The sequence below is a fragment of the Leuciscus leuciscus genome, assembly GCF_965113295.1.
Source record: "Leuciscus leuciscus genome assembly, chromosome: 5".
Classification (NCBI taxonomy): Eukaryota; Metazoa; Chordata; class Actinopteri; order Cypriniformes; family Leuciscidae; genus Leuciscus; species Leuciscus leuciscus.
This window is the reverse complement of record NC_138729.1, coordinates 52375751-52390898: the sequence shown is the minus strand read 5'-3', so window position 1 is coordinate 52390898 and position 15148 is coordinate 52375751. Positions and strand designations below refer to the sequence as shown.

General features: G+C 34.3%; 3 protein-coding genes across 15 annotated transcripts in view; 1 reads left to right on the top strand and 2 right to left on the bottom strand.

The window, feature by feature from the left end:
- Window positions 1–6631, bottom strand: part of surf2 (surfeit 2) — a 6783-nt gene extending 152 nt beyond the window's left edge. Inside the window, exons 1-6 of the mRNA XM_082171310.1 lie at window positions 6387–6631; window positions 6139–6290; window positions 4463–4566; window positions 3223–3459; window positions 2221–2357; window positions 1–121 (exon numbers count right to left, since the gene is read on the bottom strand). The exon at window positions 1–121 is cut by the window's left edge and continues 152 nt beyond it. Of these exons, the coding sequence (XP_082027436.1) occupies window positions 35–121; window positions 2221–2357; window positions 3223–3459; window positions 4463–4566; window positions 6139–6290; window positions 6387–6461 (792 nt within the window). The 5' untranslated portion in view covers window positions 6462–6631 and the 3' untranslated portion in view covers window positions 1–34. The remainder of the gene's footprint in view (window positions 122–2220; window positions 2358–3222; window positions 3460–4462; window positions 4567–6138; window positions 6291–6386) is intronic.
- ciz1a (cdkn1a interacting zinc finger protein 1a) overlaps window positions 1–15148 on the bottom strand; it is a 41195-nt gene that overhangs the window by 3418 nt on the left and 22629 nt on the right. For 6 of the 13 annotated variants that reach the window (XR_014206346.1, XR_014206347.1, XR_014206348.1 and 3 more), the window contains exons 15-16: window positions 14944–15065; window positions 12880–13591 (exon numbers count right to left, since the gene is read on the bottom strand). Coding sequence is in view for 4 of the 13 variants with exons in the window: in XM_082171235.1 (XP_082027361.1) it covers window positions 13154–13591; window positions 14944–15065 (560 nt within the window). In the remaining 9 variants the exon portion in view is untranslated. Of the gene's footprint in view, window positions 1–9038; window positions 13592–14943; window positions 15066–15148 lie in introns of those variants that run through there. The other 7 variants (XM_082171235.1, XM_082171238.1, XM_082171237.1 and 4 more) reach the window with 3 other exon arrangements.
- Window positions 6841–10017, top strand: bbln (bublin coiled coil protein). Its single transcript, XM_082171334.1, has 2 exons — window positions 6841–7125; window positions 7727–10017. The coding sequence occupies exons 1-2, from the start codon at window positions 7047–7049 to the stop codon at window positions 7948–7950; spliced, it is 303 nt and encodes a 100-aa protein (XP_082027460.1). The 5' UTR covers window positions 6841–7046; the 3' UTR covers window positions 7951–10017.

Genomic DNA, 15148 nt, shown 5'->3' with positions numbered 1-15148 from the left:
GAAAAAAAAAACCATTTCAATGAGTTCAACTTTTTTATTTTCCGTTTACTTTGCCAACATGTGTAAAACCGTTCTTCTTCCCGTTCTTCTTAAACTTCTTGCTGAATCCCGGAGGAGGAGCCTGAGGAACAGCAGAGAGTCACACATTACAGCAGCTGTCACCGGCCCGCTAGCTTTAGGTTTACTTCAATATATTACTATTAAATCCTAACCTAATCATGACAAACCTATATCGTTGGAAAGGTCTAAGGCTCCTAAATAGATATTTTAGCACTGTTTTTTGTTAGAAATTATGTAGGAACAGAAATAGATGAATTTATGACAAGAGTGCACCTCAAAAAATCTACAGTTTTGACCTTTGTCACAAAAAGTTGACGCACACACTTTTAATAATTGAAACGTTAGTTTTTTTCATGCTAAAAGTTCATAATATAACATATAATCTAGTATTTGTCAATAAAAAATTATAAAATAATATTATCCTCTAAAAATTATAATATATATATATTATCCTCTAAAATATAATATCTTTTTTATCGCTTTTTTTATTACATTACATATTTTAGGAGTTATCATAAATGAGGTATCATTTGAAAGCTTACGATCTCAGAATTCATCCTGTGAAAACCGATTTGAAATTGGACATTGCGTTACCATAGAAACAGTACTCTAAATTTTTTTATCAGGCTCCTCCCCTTTTGGGCATCATTATGTTTCATAATTTATGATCAAAATCTTTTCTAATCTTGACAAACACATATTGTCAGAAAGGTCTGAGTCTCAAGGTTCCATATTTTGTGACAGAAGTGTTATTTGGACAGAAATGTATTAATTTGTTACGGCAGAATGCATACAATTAAATTTAATGGAGTTCAATGACACCCGGTGGCTATTTCTGGTATTACGCCTAAACAAAATCTCATGGGAACTTCAATTTTTGTGATATCAACTTCAAATTTAGAACACAACTTCGTAAGATATATGGCTTTGGTTTTATAGTAATTTTATAGTAAAAATATTTTGTAAAATATATATTTTATATAAAAGAAAAAATATTAAATAAATTATATTTGATTTAATGAAAATTTTTACTTCCATAACTTTTTCATACTTTAATTTGAAGTGCTTTCACTTCAGCAATAATCTGCAATTTTTTCCCTTTAAAACAAGACCAAACTTAGGTCTATACTCCAAAGCATTCTTGAATTACAACCATTTAAGCTTGAATAGTGCATTTTAATGTCCATTCTCAAACAGGGGGGGGGGGGTGAGAGGTAAGGGGTTAAAGACATTAAGATTATTTACAGTCATTACTTTTACAAATAAACATTCTTTTTTAGGGAAGCTTTTATTTGATTTATACTAGAACAATTTATGGAATTCTTTGGACAATGTGCAAAAATCATGTAACACGATTGTTCAATTTAATAAAATGTATAAAAAAGATGTACTTAGAAAATATGAAGGCAGTGAAGTATAAGAACTAATGTTTGACAAATTCGAAATTGTTAAGATGTGAATATAATATTGTATTTTGACAAAAAAAAAACAAAAAAAAAAAAAAACAAAAAAAAACACGGCGAGCCATCTGTTTTGTGTTAGCTCAGATTATTAAAAAAAGGGGCATGAAATGATAAGACTAGGTCTTCCTCATGCTCCTATTCAGCTTTGAATGTTATTATTTTGTTGTTGATGTGATTATTATTGTGTCTGTAATAACATCATGACTGAATAAAGAAATTTGAATTGAATTGAATTGAGATGTAACTTTTAGAGGCGCTATAGAAAATAAAGTTCATTATTATTATTATCTATCAGTCTGCATTTGCGCATCTATTTTGACATGCTATATTTTTATCCCGTGCAAATATCACTATATATGTCAATCACAATTTCGAGAGTGAATCCTGTATTTATATGATGATGTCACTTCCAGAATGATCTCTTTATGAGTTTTTGAAGAGTCACAGTGACAAATCTCTCAGATTTCATCACAATATCTTCATTTGTGTTTAGAAGACGAAAGTCTTTTTCGACATAATTAAGGGTGAGTAAATGATGACAATTTTCATTTTTGGGTGAACTATCACTTTTTTCAATAAAGTGTAAAACTGCTGTGGAAATATGTGGAATACTGTGAATTTAACGTATGCAAATCAAATGTAGATACATTCTACATTTCATAAAATGCACATGCCAATTACATGTCAATCAAATCACCTTTTTGCGTTTCTGTATCTGGTTTTCTACTTCCATTTCAGATACTTCATCATCATCATCATCATCGTCGTCAGTCTCAAAGTCATCTTCCTCTTTCATGTTCTGTTCATCCTCTTCCTTCTTCGTGAACATAGAAGCTGCAGAAACACGACACACACTAACAGTGTCATCAGTGTGTTACAGGGTTATTATCGTCAATCATGACTCGTGAAGTCAAGCTGAAATAAAATCAAATAAAACTTTAAACTAAATGAAAATTAGAAATGTTGCCTTACCTGAAATAAGTAAGAAGTTGAAGCATTACAATTATTAACTTTAAATAAATAAAAACTTTAAACTGAAATAAATATAAATGAAACCTAAATAGCAATATCAACAATTTTTTTTAAATGCACATAACAAAACTGTAAAGAGCACATAATGAAATTACTAAAAAAAATCTAAAAACTAATTCAAAATATTAATTAAACCATAAATAAGAATAAAAAATAAATACAACTATGTTTTAGTTTAAGCATTTTATTAGTTTTTAAATATATGCTTTAAATAATTTTAAAAACGAATTAACAAAAGCACATAAAATTACAAAAAAAAAATATTCAAATGAAAACTGAAAATAAAAGATAAAAGCTCATTCGAAATATTAATAAAACTAACAAGTTATTTTATTTTATTTTATTACAAAATCACGTAAACTTACAAAAAAATGTAACTAACAAAAATAAAAGCTAATTCAAAATATCAATAAAACTTATATATAAAATAAATAATTCGTTTTTTTGTTGATTTTATTCTTTTTTATATTTATATTTTTAAAGACCTAACTAACAAAAGCACATAAAATTACAAACAATTTAACTCAAATTAAAACTGAAAATACAAAAATAAAAGCCATTTCAAAATATTAATAAAAACTATAATATCAAATAAATAATAGTAAAAAAAGCCTAATTCATGAGTGCATGTTATTGTAAATGAGAAGTGATGAATGTGTGGACTGACGTGGATAAAGATCAGACAGACTGTCCTCAGAGTCGCTGTCCTCCGCATCACTCGACCCCGGGGCCCAGACGCCACTGTCCTCCTTCCTGTTGGCTCGTTTCTCACTTCCTGTGGCTCGCTTCTCACTTCCTGTGGCTCGCTTCTCACTTCCTGTGGCCTCGTCACACACTTGTGCTCTCTTCTTCTGCCGGAGCTGGACCGGGACGAACTTCACACCCTGACGAACACACTCCTCATCTGACACAGCCAGAAAGCAGTGCATATTAATGCCATTATTATTAATTACTGCCATTATTATTAATCAGTGGAACGGATCACAAAATTCACGGTTCGGATCATTTACGGTTTTTGAGCCACGGATCGGATAATTTTTCGGATCAGCAATTTTTTAAAATAAATAACATTATATAACAAAAGCTATTTTATTTTATTTTATTAAAACATAATTAACAAAATCACATAAAAATGTGTGATTTTTATAAAATAAAAATCACATAAAACTTTTTTTTTTAATTAAACAAATTAAAATGAAAACTAATAATACTACAATATTATTAAAAAAAATATTTTATTAGTTTTTTTATTTTATTTTTTATAACAAAACCACATAAAATTACAAAAAATTAAACGTATATATTTATATAAACTTAAAATTATAAACTATATTTTAACTTTGCTTTCATTCATTCCTTAAAGCTCACTTGAAGTTCTTCGAGACCAAATCAAAAACGACTAGCCTAACTTATAAAGTTCACACATTATTAAAAACAAGTGGACAGTCAGTAATAAAATAAGAACAAATACACAAATTACAAGCAGAGATGAATACTGAATAAAGTTACAAAGTCTGACAGCAGTATTTGGGTACAGAAATGAATAATTAAGCCTAAATGTAAAATAACACTATTTGTTCACTGTAGAAATCTTTGTTAAAGCTGTATTTGTTGTTTTATTAATATTAATGCCCCAGACAGCATCAGGAATATTAGGCTGCTGTCCCTTTAAGACCGAATAAACCGACAGAAACAAGAGAATTTTCTCTCTCTCTCTAAAATTGTTTGAATGTTTAAATTGGCAAGACAAAACATCCAGTTTATAAAGTTTCCCCCTATGATGGTTAAACGTATCAGATAATCGGCGAATCACATGAAGCGTGTGTCAGCTGATCCGTACGGGTCACGATCACCCGCGATCCGCTCCACTGTTAATCAGGGACAACAACACGTTTCTGTGGACTTACACTGATCCAGAGCCTTCCTGTAGCGTCTGCCGGTGACGTGGCGGAGAACATGATGAGGAACACGGTTGATGTGGCGTAATGTGAGTTTGCAGAAGAGATGATTCCTGAGGACAAACACAACATGAGCTCATCCAGTTACTCACACGCCAGACTCTGTGCCGCCATTGTTATCTAGAAACGTTCAAACATTTCTGTTATTCAAAACAAATATTAGATTACATACTTCAAATAACGGAAATAAGTTTAAGTTAAGCAAAAAAAAATTAATTACATAAATGTTATAAAATTACAATAATTAAATTAAAATGAAAACAAAAATAAAAGCCAATTAAAAATATTAATAAAAACTAAAACTAATAAAATAATCACTAGTTATAAGTGCACATTATTTTTAAATTACAAATAATAAGTAAATTAAATGGAAAAAAAAATTTCACCAGATGATAAAAGCATTTAAACCAAACTATAGTTGACCAGTAAAACAAAGAAAGAAAATGTTATATTAAAGTCATATTGTGTTTTGACAGGCAACAAGATATACAGTACTGTGCAGATCTGTCGATATTATTTTCTGCACATTAACTCTCAGAGACTCAAGCTTTGATGCGTTCACTACTTTACTCATCATTTGTTGAAGGGAGATTTTAGCGCAAAATGACTTTACTTAATTTTAAAGACTTTCCAGCCATTGTTGTTAAACTCATATAAGACAATCTAAGATTTATGATTATAAATCATTGCTAAATCTTACAGACACCGCTATAAAGATGAAAAAACATGCATTGTATTAAAAACAAAGTCAAAAAATGTGTCTGTGATTTATTCTTTTTCAATTTCAAAGGTATTTTATACAGTTTCAATTTATATTTTCATTAATTTCTTGAAAAGTTACGTTCTTTATTATTGGCACAAAAATAATTCCATAATTTTCTTGTTAAATTAAAAAAGGATATTGATCTGAACTGTTCTTTTTGTAATGCATGGGCAGAAACCTTGTTTCATTTATTTTGGCATTGTGACAATTTGTGGAAAGATTTGTCTAGATTTATACTTGACAACATTGACGCCACTTTTTCTTTGCGTTTAGAAAACGTTATATTTGGTTTTAGTAATATCCCCTCAAATTAAAGGAAAGAATACTATATTATAAATTAAATTTTTGCTAAATTCCATATACATTAAAGTAAGTACAATAAAACCCAACCTTTGTTTTTGGTTGTTGAAAAAGAAATGCAAATATATATCAAGACTATCCTTCATTCCCACAATAAGAAAGCAATTAAAACTTGGGTGACCATATTTTAGTTTTCAGAAAAGAGGACGGGGGCGTGGTTGATGGGCGGGGGCGTGGTTTGGGGAGGCGTGGATGATGGGCGGGGGCGTGGTTAATGGTGGAGGCGTGGTTAAGGGGTGAATGCATCAAAAAAATACTTAAATGCATTCACAACCTTGCAACTATGTTAAACCTGTTTCTCTGTGTGAATCCTTTGATTTTTTTATTTAATGTTTAATATATGGTTGTCTGGTTTTTTTTTTTCGATTTGTATATATTGCAGTTATATTGACTTTGTTTGTTAACTTTTAAGTGTAATAAAAAAAACACACAAAAAAACGCTTAACCGGAACATTTTCGCCCCAATATAAGGGGTCCCTAACTCTAAAAAGTGTGTACTTACGGCTGTTTAGTGCTGTTGACTACATGGGGCTCGAACTGCCTGTAGTCAAACTCCACCTCAGCGCTCAGTTTCTTGTACTTCTTCCCTGATGTGAAGTGTTGTAGTTCATCGAGGCTGCAGGGAAACTCGTGGTCGTTCAGTGTGCACTTAATCTGGGAGATTCATGAACAAACATACAGACACATGTTATCTCCTTAAACCGATCATTTAAACCGCTGAAATGTGAGTTTAAGCGTCATGTTATTGACCTTTTTGGAGTCTGTGAGTTGAAAACAAGAATGCTTCTGTAGAAACGCTCTCAAATCTTCGTGTAAATCCTCCATGACAGCATAAACAAAACATCTGTATGAGGGAAAACCTGCTATTGAAGCAAATATCACACTAATCGCTGTAAAAACACACTCTAAACATTAATGTAATAGGATAATCGCGTCTGTTTTGCTGCACATGTCGCTCAGCGCGCCGCGACGTTTCAAAAACTACAACATGACGTCATATAAACGCGACGCTGACGTGAGCGCAAAGGCTGTCTATCGCGATGCCAGAAATAAAGCGTTTGTAAATCTGCGAAATTATGAGGGATTTTAAAGTCATCACAAAATCTCCATATTCCATCTTACTCAATCAATATTGGAATAATGACACATTTCGAGCTGAGACAGCGGGTGGTTTATTATTCTGATGAGGCGCATTATTAGACCGCTCGTCACATGACAGTCAGCTGACTCTGAGCTCTTCATCTTCGATAATCACTCTTCACGCTCAGCCTTATATTTAGTGTACTTTTATATATTTTAAATATATAAATAGAATGTTTATATAGACAGTATATATGTTTTTGTTGTTGCGAGTTGCATTGTAATTAATATTTTTAATTGTATCGTTATACCGACTCTTGTGTTGTAAATATGTCTGGACCAAACGGAGATCCCCATATTTCAGCGGATGATGGAATAATCGAGGATGAAGATGAATTCAGTGAAGAAGGTATTAAATCTTCTCATCCTGTATTATGAATTGAATTGATCGGATGTTTTACCTAAGTTGATGATTTTATTAGTTTCTACTAACAGTAAAACTACTGTTTTTTAAAATACTTTATTACATTTTTATTTTTTACTATTCATTGGATGTGTGTCACACTATACATACATGCATAAATATGCATATAGTCACACACTCACTCACTCACTCACACACACACACACACACACACACACACACACACACACGCGCACACACGTATATATATATACAAGCATATACACTCACACAAAGATACACATATACATACATAAGCATAAATAAATGTGCATACACACACACACACACACACACACACACACACACACACACACACACACACACACACACATATATATATATATAATGAGAATTTAGGTTGAGAAATGTTTTTAATTGTCTCGTAAAAAACTGTAATATAATAGTATAAAAACTATTCAGACACTGAAGTAGAAGAAGACCAAAGTGAGTCATTTATTAATAAACAAAGATCAGGGCCACTAAACATCAGTTGATTACTCTGGAAAAGCTGGATGTAAAGACACTGAATGTTTCTCTGACTCAGAGTACGCAGCGATCGACTCCATGCTGGACCAGATCAACTCGTGTCTCGACGACATCGAGGAGAAGAACGACTCTCTGAACGGGAAACTACACGAGCTCCTGGAGTCCAACAGACAAGCCCGCCGAGAGTTCAGACAACAGCTGAACGATGAAGAACACACTCATACTCATCCTCCAGAAGAAGAAGATCCAGCCTCCAGAGACACACAGACAACAGCTGAATGATGAAGAACACACTCATACTCATCCTCCAGAAGAAGAAGATCCAGCGTCCAGAGACACACAGACAACAGCTGAATGATGAAGAACACACTCATCCTCATCCTCCAGAAGAAGAAGATCCAGCCTCCAGAGACACACAGACCCAAGACTAGACGTCCATCTCAGACTCTCATGATCATTAATGCATTGATGATGTAGAATACCTGCGTCGTCTTCTCAGTGGACCAGTAGGGTAGAATATATATATATATATATATGTAAATGTCTTTATGTTGTTGTTCTGTTGTTAATCTGCACTGATTTGAAAGCATTAAAGCACACGAGACAGTGATTATGTGTATCCAAATGATCATGGTAAAATCAGTGTAACGCACAGCCTCGAGTGGATTATTGCTTTCATATGATGTGCAATGTGAATATGAGAAAAGTATTTTAATAAATATTTATCAAGGATGTAAATCAATTTATATGGAAGCTTGTTTCAGTCACGGAATAGATTTAAAAAAAAGTTCTACTCGTAATAAAACAAGAATCAACATTAGCTTGCATTTTTGGATATTTGAAATGTTGTAATTTTAACTTTTTCTCCTCAGAATTGCAAGTGCATATCTCACAATTCTGAAAGTGATAAAAAAGTCATAATTGTGTGATTAAAAAGTTGATATTACCTTTTTATTTTTTATTCCGTAGTGAAATGTGTATCCAAACGATTGTGGTAAAATTAGTATAATGCACAGCCTCGAGTGGATTATTGCTTTCATATGATGTGCAATGTGAAAATGAGAAAAGTATTTTTATTAATATTTATCAAGGATGTAAATCAATGTATATGGAAGCTTGTTTCAGCCACGGAATAGATAAAAAAAAAAAAGTTACAATATTTCTACTCGTAATAAAACAAGAATCAACATTAGCTTGGATTTTTGGAGATTTGAAAGTCTGACTTTCTCACAATTGCGAGTTTATATGTAATATCTGTTATAAACTCGGAATTTCAAAGTCAAAATTGTGAGATTAAAAAGTCACAATTACCCTTTTGTTTATTCTGTAGTGAGAACAATCTTACAGAAGTACATACATAACCCAGTTGCTCTTGTAATCATCAAATATTTTAATAGAAATTAAAATGAGACACACAAACATCGGAGAAAACATGAACCTCCAGCTGCTATTTAACACTTGTGTTGTGTTCAGCTTGTCAGAATATGAAACACACATGTTGTGTTTAGCTTGCCTTGTATCGTCCGCTGGCCTTCCAAACACGTGACATTATTATTATTATTCCATGATAGGAAAACTCTCGGCACATGTGTGACCCTGGACCTTAAAACCAGTCACATGGGTCCGTTTTTTGAAATTGAGATTTATACACTGAATAAATAAGCTTTCCATTGATGTGTGGTTTGTTATGATAGGATAATATTTGTCTGAGATACAACTATTGTAAATCTGGAATCTGAGGATTTAAAAAAATCGAAACATTGAGAAAATCTCCTTTAAAGTTGTTCATTTATGTTGGCGATTGTGCTGCATTCACTCACACAAATACATGTTTTATATATTTACGGTAGGAAATTTACAAAAAATCTTCATGGAACATGATCTTTACTTAATATCCTCATGGTTTTTGGTATAAAAGAAAATTTTGAGCCATACAATGTATTGTTGGATATCGCCACAGATATACCCGTGCGTCATGTGACTGGTTTCCAGGGTCACACATGTGCTGTCAGTCATTTCATCTGAAACATGCGGTTTATAAGCTGGAAACGATATTCACTGACAGTTTTCTGGCCTGAAGATGAAGATGATTCAACAGTTGAAAGTGGTTTTGGCTGGTTTTTAAAGTCATGATTTCCGAACATACAGCAGTTCCCTTCTGTCAAACCCTTCAACTCTCAGGCATTACTCTTGATGACCTCGAATCATCAGCCTCACATTCACTCTGATCTCAATTCAGTGTGGAAATGGTGAAAAACATGATTTCTGATCACATGCATGTAATGGATCTGGTCACATTTCGTCCCAAAACCAGTGGAAATAAATAAATGATATTTTGCATGAGTAAAATACTGCATTTCAGTAATGACAATATAAAATGTTTGGCTGTTTTTCAGTGTTGAGAATTTTGGGTGAAAATAACGCGACAATGCACATAAAAAAGGCTTGATTTCTGTAGATTTGTGTCTGATTTTGGGGCCTGAAGATGAATGTGAACAGATGCATTTGCTACACAGTGTTTAGTTGCAGTCATTAAAGACTTCTGCATCAGCACTGATGTCACGCTGACGTTTCCAGTGTTCCCATCGAGGTGATGCGTTCAGAAAGTCATTATAATCAACAATCCTCATAAAACTCTCTATCTGGGAGACACAGACAGTGGATGAAGCAAACAGAAGATCAACACTACATGTCCAGCTCACATTTCACTCCTAAATTAAAGGAAGAATAAAAAGGAAATGAAGTTTTACAGAGAGACGAAGGATGTTTGGGTCCCACCAAGACTTTTTGCATTGTGACTTTCATGCGAATTATGCAAATGTTTTAAACGTGACGCAAAACATATAAATGCATGAATTGAGATGTTTCAGAGATTCTGTCAATAGTGGTTCTCATTACTGTAATATTACAGTTTTAAGCAAAATTATTCGTTTAATGTTTTTTCATGAGGAGGAAAATGTGCATAATTGTCATGAAAATAATGTCACAATAGAAAAATCCTAATGGGCTCAAGAACACACTTTTCTATTATTATTATTATGAGAAATATTATTTCTTTTGTTCTTCACTGCAAAAAATGCTTTTCTTAGTATTTTTGTCTTGTTTCCAGTTCAAATATCTAAAAATGATTTAATCAAGACACATTTACTAGATGAGTATTATGCCTTATTTTCTGGGGAAATAAATCAAAATGAACTGATTTGTTGCTTAAAACAAGCTAAATGATCTACCAATGGGATAATCTTGTTTCTGTGTGAATTAACATTATTTTTCTGACCCCATTTTACTTGTTTAAAACAAAAACTCACTTCACTTTGATTTATTTCCTCAGAAAACAAGACATAATATCGTATGTCATTTTACTCCTCTAGTAAATGCATCTTGATTTAAGAATGTTTAGATATTTGGACTGGAAACAAGACAGAAACACTAAATAAGAAAGGCATAATTGTTGTTGCAGTGTGTGTGAGATTGACCAGAACACTAAAGCTAGAGCTGCTAATAACAGGTGAAGTCGGCGCAGAAATGAGCTTTTGAACGCGCCACAATCTCGAGAACCGAATATCTGGATCAGCAGATCCTCCACATCAGAAGTCTTATATAAAGTCAGTTTCTTGAGGATTTCTGCTCTGTAATTTAACGACACGTTGTAAAAACAAGTCAAGTAATCGAGGTAAACACCACTGCTAGAGTCACATAAGCGTGAGCCAATCACAACGCAGCCTTTTTAAAAGGGTTTAAACCGATCCGTTCTGGCGTTATCTCAATATAAAGATGTTTCTGAAGCTTCAGTGTTTGTCATAATTCACCAGATTTAACGGCTCGAAGACGAGTGTGTTCCTCCGATTAAATGACTTTGATAAATATGAAAAGAACACAAAATAACGTTGGTCTCCCTTCTCTGAGGATCATTGATGACGTCTGCAGTGTGTGAACAGGTTTCAGTGCCGCTACATTCATCAGCCAGAGTGAATCTCAGGAGGAACATGTTCAGCTCATGATCCACAGCAAAACTGTGTGTGTGTGTGTGTGTGTGTGTGAAGAACATGAGGAACCATTAACATGATTCACGTTTCCCTCTAAAGTTACATTTACTGCAATTAATGCAAACTCTTTCTGTCTGGACACCATCATTACTTCTTTAATATTAAAATCAGCACACATTTAATTCACTACAACAACTTCTGCAATGATGATATTTTTGCATTATGGTAATGAGATTGAGAATGACATCTTACATGAAAGAAATTGAGTATTGGGTGAGGGTGCAATTATCATGAAAACTAGATGATAATTAAATCTCACTCACACACTCTCAAACTCTGTCTCACTGACACATGCTCACTCACTCGCTCACTCACTCGCTCGCTCACTCGCTCGCTCACTCTCTCTCACACAAGCTCACTCACAATCACTCTCTCACACACACGCTCACTCTCTCACTCACTGACACATGCTCGCTCACTCACTCACTCACTCACTCACTCTCTCTCTCACAAGCTCACTCACAATCACCCTCTCACACACATGCTCACTCTCTCACTCACTGACACTCACTCACTCGCTCGCTCACTAACTCTCTCTCTCACACAAGCTCACTCACAATCACCCTCTCACACACACGCTCACTCTCTCACTCACTGACACATGCTCACTCTCTCTCACCATTTCTCACTCTCTCTCTCTCTCACTCTCACACACACGGTCACTCACACTCACTCTCTCACACTCACTCTCACACACGCTCACTCTCTCTCTCACACACACACACTCACTCACTCTCACACACACACACACACACACACACACACACACACACACACACACACACTCTCGCTCACTCTCACACACTCACACACACATACTCACTCACTCACTCTCTCACACACACTCTCGCACACACGCTTTCTCTCACACACACACACGCTTACTCTCTCACACACACGCTCACTCTCTCTCACTCTCACACTCTTTCTCTCTCACACTCACACACGCTTACTCTCTCTCTCACTGACACACGCTTACTCTCACACACACGCTCACTCTCACTCTCTCTCTCACACACACTCACTCACTCACACACTCTTTCTCTCTCTCTCACAAACACGCTCACTCTCGCACACTCTCACACTCTCTCTCTCTCACTCTCTGTCTCACTTTCACACACTCTCTCTCTCTCTCTCTCTCACACACACACGCTCACACACACACCACACTTGTTTTGTGTTGATGTATGACCTGGACATGTTCACGGGTTGTAAGATTCACTCTTCAGCTGAAGCAGGAATCGTTCAGTGCGGAGTTCTGAGGATCTTGTGCTCAATGAAAACATCTACTGTACAAACAGGGGGTTAGAGGTGTGTAATCGTGGCACAAACCCCTCAGAACTGCAGGAGACACGCACACACACACACACACACACACGGTCTATCGGCGGGGTGGTTTCACTCGGGTCCTCTGAGCCTGATAATAACATTTCTGGGTCTCAGCGTCGTCTTCCTCCTCCTCTTCCTCGTCTCTTCGCAGGAGTCCTTCCTCGGCCCCGAACGCTCTTTCCCTCGGGAACGCAAATGACGAGATCCTCGTTTCCCTCGGGAATGCTAACGAGATCCTCATTTCCCTCGGGAATGCTAACGAGATCCTCGTTTCCCTCGGGAACGCTAACGAGATCCTCGTTTCCCTCGGGAATGCTAACGAGATCCTCGTTTCCCTCGGGAACGCTAACGAGATCCTCGTCCTCAGGCTGGTGTTCCTGACGGATGCTGGTGTTCGTGCTGATGCTGGGAAGAGACTCTGGGATCTTCAGGGCTGGTTTGGGGATCTGAGGCGTGGATGAGGTGAAGGTTTCATCTGGACTGATGTGGTGTGCCGGTTCTCCTGAGGTTGAACCGGAGTCTTCGTGTTTCCTTAAGACTTTATAACGCTGCACAACCACAAACGAACAGCATGATATATAAATGGAACATGACCACCAAAAATTCTGATGTATTTCTAAAGCACATAAAATGTATTATATGTTAACACTTTACAATAAGGTTCATTAGTTCACATTAGTTAACTACATTAGTTAACATGAATTAAGGATGAACAATACTTCTATAACATTTATTAATCTTCATTAATGTTAATTTCAACATTTACTAATGCTTTATTAAAATCGTGTTAACATTAGTTAATGCACTGTGAACTAACATGAACAATGAATAAATATTTTATTAACTAACATTAACAAAGATTAACAAATACTGTAGCAAATGGATTTCTCATGGTTAGTTCATGTTAGTTTATATATTAATTAATGTTAACTAATGAACCTTATTGTAAAGTGTTACCAATGATATAATATCATTATTATTAATAATAATAATAATTTATTAATAATTAATAAATTATGGGGAAGCAGCTGTCCATGAGTGGTGTGTAGCTAGACAAGATACAGTTAAAGTCAACATGAAATTACTCTATTCACAAATAATTTTTCTTCCAAAATATGGAGTATTTTTGAGTGAAACAACATTCAAGACAATGTTGATAATGAAGTATTTTAACTATATTACAAAATACTTTTCTGTAATTGTGGCATTTTTGAAAAATTGCACAATTGAGAGAGACAAAAGCATATTTGAAAAAGCATATTAGATCAAATAAATAAAAGTATAAATATTACATGAAAAACTTAAACTTAAAAGTATTGTATTTATATATCTATAATATTTTTAATACGTTTTTCATCTATATAGAGCCTTCGCAGCTAAATTAAATAAGTACTAAAATTACTAAAAGTAAAAATGGAATAAAAAATATAAATATAAAATATAAAAATGACAAAAGCAAGTAACAAAATTTGTGCGAATTCAAAATACAATATTATAGTATATAAATGATACTAAAATAACGGGAAAAAACTGGATATTTTATCAGTGGGAAACTGACTGGATGTAAAACTTTTTTTTTATGAAAAAACTAAATTCCTACTGACTTTATATTAAAGTCTGAACAAGACTATATACATTATAAGCTACTAACAAAAAAAAGTGTTTAAAACAATGAGGATCTGATCAAAGCATTAAACTGACACAGGGACATTTACAAGAAATATTAATAAATCCAAATAAGTAGTACATTTATGTCTCTGAACGAACAAGAAATTGATAAACTGCAGTATTTAATAAATATATATTAATTTAGCATAAAAAGAAAACAGCTGTTGTGTTTTGACATGCTCCATCACAACTGGTTTCCAGTCAGATTTGAAAGGTTAAAGTTGAAACGCACCTTCAGATTCTCGAAGTGTGTGAGCGTCTTGCAGTGTGTGTGTCGAGCCGAAGACTCGAAGTGATAGAACTGATCGCAGAGTCGACAGAGAAACCCAGCGACAGGCACCACGAAACTCGACCCTGGGAGACAAAACGTTACATATAACGCCACATATTAAAGATGTCGTCATCGTATTTGTCTCCCACTGGCTAGTTATTACCCA

What these genes read in the sequence shown, in the direction of transcription:
- bbln (XM_082171334.1), top strand. Translation starts at nt 7,047, where the DNA reads ATGTCTGGACCAAACGGAGATCCCCATATTTCAGCGGATGATGGAATA. An exon ending in AGATGAATTCAGTGAAGAAG is followed by an intron (nt 7,126 to 7,726) that starts GTATTAAATCTT and finishes TCTCTGACTCAG; the next exon opens with AGTACGCAGCGATCGACTCC.